General features: G+C 60.4%; 1 protein-coding gene across 1 annotated transcript; it reads left to right on the top strand.

The window, feature by feature from the left end:
- Positions 1 to 3,455: 3,455 nt before the first annotated feature.
- On the top strand, positions 3,456 to 7,787 carry PIRT (phosphoinositide interacting regulator of transient receptor potential channels). The gene is made up of 2 exons (XM_053960088.1): positions 3,456 to 3,492; positions 7,323 to 7,787. The coding sequence occupies exon 2, from the start codon at positions 7,347 to 7,349 to the stop codon at positions 7,743 to 7,745; it is 399 nt and encodes a 132-aa protein (XP_053816063.1). The 5' UTR covers positions 3,456 to 3,492; positions 7,323 to 7,346; the 3' UTR covers positions 7,746 to 7,787.
- The last annotated feature ends 1,771 nt before the right edge of the window (positions 7,788 to 9,558 follow it).

Genomic DNA, 9,558 nt, shown 5'->3' with positions numbered 1-9,558 from the left:
CCGTGATGCTGCAGAAGGCTTTTTGGGGTTCAGGTTCCCCTGCCAGAGGCTTGAGATGGATGCAGCACTCCTGATTTGGGATATGGGATTCTACCGCCCCTGCCAGCATCATCCTACAGGGCAACAGCACCATCTACTGTGGCAGGCACATTCCTCTCTCTCTCAGGATTTTTCATAGAGGTGCACAGAGAGAAGAAAGAGAAAACAATTTCTATTTCTGCTCCTTGTTTTTCCCATGTGGAATGTGTTTGGAGAATTGTTTACCTGGGGTGATGGCTTGGTTGGATTCTGGTGAGGATTGTTTGAGCCTGGTGGCCAATCCAATCCAATCCAATCCAATCCAACCCAACCCACCTTGGCTGGGCTCTCAGAGAGGGGCACGAGTTGTGGGTTAGATATGGGAGTTAGAAAAGTAGGTTTGTAGTGTTAGTATCTCCTTTAAATAGTATATTAATGTATTCTAGCATAGTTATAATAAAGAATTCATTCAGCCTTCTGAGCTGGAGTCACACATCAGCATTTCTTCCCACTGGGTTCACCTGTATTTACAATAATCTACTGCTCCTGGAGCCGTGCTGGGCTCTGTGCTGCCTCTCCCGCCGAGCTCGGCTCGATCCATGGCATTCCTGGCTGCCCCTGGCACCTCCAGCAGCCCCACAGCCACGGGGACGTGGGCTCCTGTCCCAGCAGGAGCACTGCAGCAGGGCACATCCCGGCCTGGGCAGCACGAGCACTGCCACCTCCATACGGGAGAGAAGAGAGGCTGTGAAGCTGTTTGAGGGTGTCCAAAGGAGGGGCACAGCGGTGGGGAAGGGTCTGGGGGGCCACACGAGGGCACTGGGGTTGTTCAGCCCGGAGCAGACCCAGGGCAGGGCTCCGGGCTCTGCTCTGGGACAGGGACAGGACCCGAGGCTGGAGCTGGGCCAGGGAGGTTTGAGGATGGATTTCACAGAAAGGTTCTTCCCCCGAGGGTGCTGGCACTGCCCAGGCTCCCCAGGGAATGGGCAGAGCCCCGAGGCTGCCAGAGCTCCAGGAGCCTTCGGACAGCGCTGCCCAGGGTGGGATTTTGGGGGTCTGGGCTGGGGCAGGACTGGACTGGGTGATCCGGGGGGTCTCCTCCCACTCAGGATATTCCATGATTCTAAATAAATTCCCACTGAGGACGGAGCTCCTCCTCTGGCCCCTCCAGACCCTTCCCCATCTTCACGTCCCACCTTAGACACTCCCTTAGAGCTTTAGACACTTTTTATCTTGTGGCACCCAAAACTGCCCCAGGACTGGAGGTGAGGCCGCCCCAGCCCAGAGCAGAGCGGGACAATCCCCTCCCTGCCCTGGCACGCCCCAGGGACAGGGTGGCCTTTGGGCTGCCACCGCCCGCTCCCTTCCCGCAGGTCTCCAGCCTCCCCTTCCCCCGTGCGTGCCTCCAGCGCTGCCCCAGCCCGGGCAGAACCCGGCGCTCGTCCTCGTCAAACTCAGCGGCTGGCGGGGGGTCCCCGGGGGGCTCAGCCTGTGCCGGTGTCCCCAGGTCGCGGTCCTGCTCCGTGTCCCCGCGCGGTGGCAGCAGGGACCGAACGGAGCGCACCGGGAGCGCACCGGGAGCGCACCGGGAGCGCACGGGGAGCGCACCGGGAGCGCACGGGGAGCGCACGGGGAGCGCGGGGCTGTGCCGAGGGTCCCGGGAGGGCTGAGGGGGCACGGGCCAGCTGGGGTGGGGGATGCAGCCCCAGCGTCTGCCTGCACCCACTGGGACGGATCCCCCTTTCATCCCGGGAGATATCCCCCTTTTATCCCGGAGCGGATCCCCCTTTCATTCCACGAGGGATCCCTTTTTCATCCCGGGAGGGGTCCCCCTTTCATTCCACGAGGGATCCCTTTTTCATCCCGGGAGGGGTCCCCATTTCATTCCACGAGGGATCCCCCTTCCATCCCGCACATCCAGCGCACGGATGGCCCCACGGGACATGCCCCAGCCCCGGAGGACAGGAGCCATCCCTGGGGAATGCCCAGCTCCTGCTGCCTGGCCCGGGTGACCTTGGCATGATCGTGTTCCGTGGGTGCCTGACCCTGCCTGCTCCCTGCTGGTCCCTGGGGCAGGACGGGCTGTCAGGGACACTGCAGGGAGCACGGGGGAGGTTTGGGGGGCTGGAATGGGGAGAGCCCTGTGCTGGGGCAGCCTGAATCCCAGCAGGGCAGGAGCAGCTCAGCTCAGGCTGGAGATGGTGCAGAACCAGGGCGAGAAGTGGATCCTGCTGCAGCTGAAATGAAACCTTCCCTTTTATGCTCCTTCGGGAAAAAAAAAACTTTCCCCCATGGACCTCATCTGCTCATCCCTCCCATTTCTGGAGAATGTTTTCAACTGTCCCAGTGTTTGGACACCCCATGCACCTGGCTCCGTTGGCTGCAGGTTCCCAGATGGATGGGCAGCGTTCACCTGGCTGTAGCAGGGCCACTGTGCCCAGGTAACTCATCCACAGGTGAGGACAGAGCAGGGATGAGCTCAGCCCAGCCTGCCCCCTGCCCTGGCCCAGCTGGGAGCCTCCTGCCCCTTCCCAAAAGCTCCCCAGCCTGTCCCACGGCCACCACTGCTGGCCACAGGTCTGCACAGAGCTGAAGGACCTCAGCCAGGTTCTTGTCTTCCTGTGAGCTGCCCACACCTGGGTGAGGTGGTGTCCCCTCACACTGACCCTCTGCAATTCCCCTTCCCCTTTTCAGTCCCTTGTGCTGCCTCTGCACCCACCCTTGAGCCCTGTGGGTCATGCACATGCCCAGGAGAGCTCCACAGCCCCTTCCCACCCCGTCCCACACCAGCCAGCTCTGTGGTGCAGCTTAGACTTGGTTTTTCACTGCACCAGCCCAGCGAGGGTCCCTCAGGGATGGAGGTTCCAGCGCTGGAACCCAGCCCAGGACAGCAGCAATGGCACTGCTGGGTCCTTCCTGCCCCAGGCAGATCCACACTGCTGTCAGAGGGGACTGAAGTTTGGCTGGGCGTTCCTGAAAGGAAGCAGTATTTCCAGAACCACCTCTCTCTTCCCATCCTCCTCCCTGTAATGGACTCAGGATGTTAATTAATAGATGACTGCTAATACCTTGCATCCCTCTAATGCCTCGCTGATGAGCTTCAAAGCACTTTGCAGTCTCTGGCTACGATTCCTTGCTCTGAGAGGGCAGAAATTGCACTTCAGAGATGTTTCAGGAACTTGCCGATGATCCAAGGCTGGATCAGCACCAAGCCCCCAGCGCTGGGCTCCTGCTCCAGGCCCTGCCCCGCCTCGCATGCAGCCCTCCCAGCACACCGCCCAGGAGCCGGGGGCAGGGACACAAGGAGTTAAACGATATCCTGATGGGCTGGTGAGATCATCGGAGCCGGGATGCTCCATTGTTTATTAGACTCAACAGAGCCCAGCAGGCAACACCCAGAGGGATGTGGGGCTTGGGGTGAGCCTGCCTTTGGAGAAGGGGCCTCGGGCTGCAGCCGTCCCTCCCTGCTCACCAGTAAGTAGCACGGGTGCCCGTGGGTGGAGAGGGAGAGGGGAGCAGCCCGCCGAGGTGGGCCCATGCTCTGGCTGACCCCACAAAGGCACTTGCAGGTGTTCCTTGCCCAGCAGGTCCCCGAGGTGCTCTGAGCCAGCCCCTGGCAGCGCTGGGGAGCTGCTCCTCAGGGATGCAGGCACCAGCCCAGCCCAGCTCCACTCCCCCAGCAAGGGGTCTCTGCCTCTGGTTCCATCCCAGAGGGTCTGCAGGGTTTGCAGGGGAGCTGGAATCCTCTGGCAGCCCGCAGGGTCTGGGGGCAGCAGCAGCAGCCAGTCTGCAGGGACAGCTGCCAGCCCACTCCTGGCTCCCAGCTGAGCAGGGCCACGGGGACAGGAATGGGGCTCTAGCAGCCACCCCTGCACCCACAACCCCCCCGTCCCCTCCTAAGCTGAGCCCAGCAGAGCCCAGCCCTCCTGGGGCTGGCACACAGCAGCACAAGGCTGGAGCTGCCCTGAGCTGCTGCTCTTGTGCCCGGGGTCACTCAGTGGCGTGCCCAGGGCACGCTGAGTGCCACCAGCCACCTGCAGCCACCACAGCCCGGTGACAGCGGGGACAGCAGAGGCACAGCGTGGGCAGTGGGCTCAGCACTCGCTCCCTGGGGGTTTGGTGCTGTTTCCCTCGCGGGGGTTTGGGTGCTGTGCCCCCAGCACCTGCCCATGGGCAGTGCCCGAGGCAGGTGGGGCTGTGGGGCTGCTCTGCACGGGGTCTTCATCTTCATCTTTCGGGGTTTCTTGGGCGTGCTGGGTCCCTGAACGTTCACTTCTCTCGCTGGGAGCTGACTGAGAGCCACTCGTGATTAAATTTGGCCAGCACGGACATCCCAGGAAAAGTTTCTGCTGAGTTTGTGCACGTCCATGAGTGCAGCAGCCTCCTCCCCTCGTGTTCCATGGGCACACGGATCCTGCAGAGCAGCAAACCCCTTCTCCTGGCACACACGGACCCGCTGCTGTCACCTGGGGGGTCCTGGACTGAGATTAAACAGCAGGACCGGACAAAGAGTCCCACCAAGACACTCCAGAGCGACAGGAAAATCTTTTCCTCCATTCCCCAGGGTTTTGTTTTACTCCCAGCTGGGACCCAGAGAGGATTTGCTGCCTGTTGGGGTGACAGGCTGGGCACATCTCCTGCTGAAGGACAACCCAACCCTCTGGGTCCCACCCCAAGGCTCTGCAGGGCAGCGGTGCTGCTCTTTGCCAGGAGACCATCACGAGCCATCCAGAGGCCACTGGAAGCCCCAGAGAGCTGTGGGGCCGTGGGAAGGCCCCTGTCTGTGGGGCAGGGTCTCGATGTCACACAGCCAGCTGGGGGAAGCCTGTGCACACCTGTGTGCAGGTGACTGGAGCTGCCACACACCCAGTCCTGCCAGTTTGGGGCACTGGTGCCAGGCAGAGCGGAGCTCACTTGGTCCCCTGGCAGGGTCTGGCCCTCAGGCCAGGCCTGGGCTGGGCTCTTTGCTCCTCCCCAGCAGGGATCAGGGCAAGCCACATCCACGGACTGCAGAGCTCACTTGGGGTTGTCCTCAACATTTTCTCTTCCGTGACCGCTGATTCCCAGAGGGATGTGGGGCTGCAGCCCCAGCCCAGCATCCCCAGAGGTGTGTGTGCCTGGGCTCTGGGGTCCCCAGCAAGGAGCCCCCCGAGATTTCCCAGTTCAGAGCCCAGACTTCACCACACAAAGCACTGGAAGAGCAAAGGGAGGAGAATCCCAGGAGTCTCTCCCTGATGGAGAGGGGAAGGAGAGACCCCAGCAGTGAGAGCTGCCCAGGGTTTCAGAACTACCAGATGTGAAATCTGAGACGTGCTCTGGAGGCATTTTCAAGACAGCAAAGAGTCATCTGCTGATTGTCTGCTTCCAACAATGGCTGAAAAACCGGGAGAAATCCGATAGCACTCTCCTGCCAGGCTGCTCAGTGCATCCAGAGCACGTCGGTGATGGATTGGGGATGGAGCAGGGGCAGAGCAGCAACTGGAATTGCATTAGCTCTCCCAAGAGCTGCAGATCCTCCCAGTGCTCCCAAACCAGCTCCAGGCAGGGAGTGAAATCCTTCATTAGCCAGCAGTGGGCAAAAGCGTGTGACCGAAAACCAGGCTCTGCCAGGAAGTGCTGAGAAAATGAGCAGGGTCTGGGAATTGTGGTGAGAGGGGTGGTTCTGCCAGGAAATAAAAGGGGGAATAAATCCTCTCTGGTGGAAAGGCAAGGCTGAAAGGCAGCTGCTGGTTCCTGCAGCAGCCTGACATTAATGCCCTGCACACAGAGGGGCACAGCTGCTGCCCTGGGATGCACAATCAGGATGGCAGCACTCAGGGAATGGGATGCCTAAAAGATGGAACAGCACATCGAGTTTTAGGCTGCTGAGGTGTGGGGTTATTCCAGCACAAAGCCAAATTAAAGCTAGACTTGATCATAAAACCTCTCTGTGATGCACGTTAGCAGGGCAAAGACAAGAAATGCCAGGATGAAATTTCAGGGAAGGCCTGGATTGCACTGGAAGAGGGGGAGCAGAAGGCAGCAGTGCTCCGGGTGAGGCAGATGGTGGCACCTGGAATTACTCAGGATTTGGGCACTTCCCTGCAGAGCTGCAGCTGGTGGGGTTTTGGGGGGCTGGGCTGATCCCAGGGCGGGTTGTGTAGGCAGCAGCACAGCAAAGATTTTGCTCATGCAGAGCCTCAGTGGGCAGGAGGAGAGGGAACAGCCTCAGGCTGGGCCAGGGCAGGCTCAGGGTGGGCACCAGCAGGAATTTCCCCATGGAAAGGGGGCTCAGGGATTGGAACTGCCCAGGGAGGTTTGGAGTGCCCAAGGAATTCCCAAGGAGGTGGCACTCAGAGCTCTGGGCTGGAGACAAGGTGGGGATGGGGCACAGCTTGGAATTGATGGGCTGGGAGGGTTTTCCAACCTAGAGGATTCTGGGATTCTGGGATTCTCTATCAGAAATGTGCCCCTTGCCCTGCCCCTGTTTTCCTGTTTCAACAGACAGCAGTGAGAACTCCAGACAGGAGGGTTGCAAACCCTGTCCACTGCTCTTGGCTTTTGTTTTGTGCTTGTTTGTCCAAGCCTGGCAGACCTGAAACACCCCGAAAGATGTCAGTACCACCAGCTCTGCAGCAGTGGCTGTGCTGGGAGGGACTCAATGACAAAATTACATTTGTCTCTTCTCAGAGTAACCACGGAGCTTGGCAGGGACACAGGTGAAGGAGTGAGGGAGGTGCTGGCTGGCACCCATCCATCAGCATCCCTAGGTGGGCACTGAGCCCAGCACAGCCCAGCTCTGGGCAAGTTTCCTCCAGCCCCTGGAGCTATGCCAGCCTTGCAGCCTGACGTGGAATTTGCTCCCACATGGATCAGCAGCTCCGGGAAAAGAGCTGGGGCTGAGGGGCTCTGGGGTCACTCCCTGCACACCTGCCCGGGCACAGGCAGGGAGCAAAGCCAGCCTGGCATCCCCTGTGAGGTGTCAGCTCCTGGAGAGCCATCCCGGCTGAGCAGAGCAAACGCAGCCGTGAGGGGCTGCAGGGGGGTTTGGGTTACCTGCTCTGGATCGAAGCCCACGTGGGCTAAAGGTCTGCGTGGCACCTGGGGAGAGCTGTGCTGGGCACCGCAGTGGTGGCACTGCCCTTCCTTCTGCCCACCCTTCTGCAGGACCCCGTTGCCTGGTCCGCCATTCCATGGGTGTGATGCTCTCCTTTCCCTGCAGTGACCCCCAAAACCTCCTCCCCCTGCACCACTGATGACCAAAGGCAAGCACCCTCCCTGCTCCATCACCTGCCCTGCTCTGCTTTCTCTTTTGTCCGTGCCAGGTGTCCTCCTCCCACCCCAGCAGCATGGAAATCCCCGCCAAGAGCCCCGAGGGGAGCGAGAAGTCCCCGCAGTGCAAGGAGCTGATCACCAGTGACACGGGCAGCACGCTGTGCACGAGCTCCCGCAGCGAGTCTGTGTGGACCAGCGCCTCCAGGAGCAAGTGGGACATTTACCACAAACCCGTCATCGTGGTGTCCGTGGGAGTGGCCGTCTTCCTCTTCGGGGTGGTCATCACCAGCCTGTCCTGCTTCCTGACCAAGAACAAGAAGGTTTACAAGATGTCAGGCCCGGCTTTCCTGTCCCTGGGACTGATGCTCCTGGTTTGTGGCCTGGTCTGGATCCCCATCATCCGCAAGAAGCAGAAGCAGAGGCAGAAGTCCCAGTTCCTACAGAGCCTCAAATCCTTCTTCTTCAACCGCTGAGGGCAGCCAGGACCTTCCCGAGAAGGTTCCCCTGCCCTCCACCAACCCGCGTTGATCAGCCATGAAAACAAACACTTTCTTGCACTCCCTAGAGGATTTCACCCCGGTCAGTGTCTTCCCTCCATGGTCTCCAGTGTGAAAATCCACTTTGTACTTCATCCAAGTCATCCCAGGGAAAAAAGGAGCGGGAATTTTCAGCTGAGCCCAGCAAGGCAGGTCCAAGGTCTCCGCATCACCCCCCTGTCCAAAGAGAGACCCAACAGCACCAACTGGGTAAAGCACAGCCCCAGAGGAGCCTGGGCTGAAGCAAAACCCCAGAGGAGCCCAGATCCCCCAGGAGGTTCTGCAGGATCCACCAGCAGAGAGGAGCCACAATTCCTTCAAGCTCCCCGATTTGCCAGAGGGGCTGGAGGATCTGCACAGCATCAGGAGACACAGCAGAAGCAGAGGGTCCCAGATCCTACAGAGGATCCCAGATCCTACAGAGGGTCTCAGATCCTTCAGAGGGTCCCAGACCCTACAGAGGGTCCCAAATCCTACGGAAGATCCCAAATCCTACAGAGGATCCCAGACCCTGCAGAGGGTCACAGATCCTTCAGAGGGTCCCAGATCCTACAGAGGGTCCCAGATCCTACAGAGGGTCCCAGACCCTGCAAAGGGTCTCAGATCCTGCAGAGGGTCCCAGACCCTGCAGAGGGTCCCAGATCCTACAGAGGGTCTCAGATCCTACAGAGGGTCCCAGATCCTACAGAGGGTCCCAGATCCTTCAGAAGGTCCCAGACCCTGCAGAGGGTCCCAAATCCTACGGAAGATCCCAAATCCTACAGAGGATCCCAGATCCTGCAGAGGGTCCCAGACCTTGCAGAGGGTCCCAGATCCTACAGAGGGTCCCAGACCCTGCAGAGGGTCCCAGACCCCACAGAAGGTCTCAGATCCTACAGAAGGTCTCAGATCCTACAGAAGGTCTCAGACCCTGCAGAGGGTCCCAGGCCCTGCTGCTCCAGGCACTGGCAGGGCAGGGACAAGGGAAATGTGTGTGGGAATGGTCTGAGCTGTGGGACCTGTGCTCAGGGCTGAGGGTGATTCCCTCCCAGGAAACTCAACCCCCTCCTGGTCTCTGCTGACCTGCCCCATTTCTGAAGCCGGTGCCACATCAGCGTTTCTGCCTGGAGGTGTGCTCCAAGAGGCCTGGGAGCTGAAGCCTTTGTGCTTCCCCAGCCTGGCTGACAGGGAGCTCGGGCTCACCCTGGCGCTGGTGCCAGTCTGCGACCAGGGCTGTGTGCCTGGAGATCCCCTCCATCCTCTCCATGATCCGTGTGGGCAGTGCTGGAGGTGGCACGTCCCATCCTGGCAGCTGGCACAGCTGGATTAGGAGTGTTTGAGCACACAGGTCCCTTCGCCCCAGGCTCAGCCTGGCCCTGAACTTTGTTTCCTGACTGGTGCAGGCATCCCTGGCAGGCAGTGCCAGCTTGGTGCCAGACCTGGCACAGGACCCAGCAAAGCTGTTTGTTCCTCAGCCATCCCTCGTGTCATGCCACGCTCGGCTGCTGTTTGCAATCCTGCCCTGGCAGCGGGCACCAGCCACTGCTGCTTCACTGCCCCAGCAGGGCTGCCCATGAGAACTCCTGCTGGGGCAGCTGCAGCTGGAGACACGATGGACACCGGGATTCAGGATGGGAAACCGGGGAGCGAGGTGGAGAGCAGCCCCAGGTGCCAGCTGGCTGCAGGTGTGGGCACAGGGGCGAGCCCTGGAGCTGCGTGGATGGAGGGCACCTGGAAAGGGGTCCTGCTGCACGGAGCTGTGCCCAGCCAG

Source organism: Vidua chalybeata, chromosome 19 (genome assembly GCF_026979565.1).
Source record: "Vidua chalybeata isolate OUT-0048 chromosome 19, bVidCha1 merged haplotype, whole genome shotgun sequence".
Classification (NCBI taxonomy): Eukaryota; Metazoa; Chordata; class Aves; order Passeriformes; family Viduidae; genus Vidua; species Vidua chalybeata.
The sequence above is the reverse complement of the archived record's forward strand: the minus strand, read 5'-3'. Positions and strand labels throughout refer to the sequence as shown.

Bases quoted from the DNA above. Each gene is read 5' to 3' on its own strand.
- PIRT (XM_053960088.1), top strand. From the start codon at position 7,347: ATGGAAATCCCCGCCAAGAGCCCCGAGGGGAGCGAGAAGTCCCCGCAG.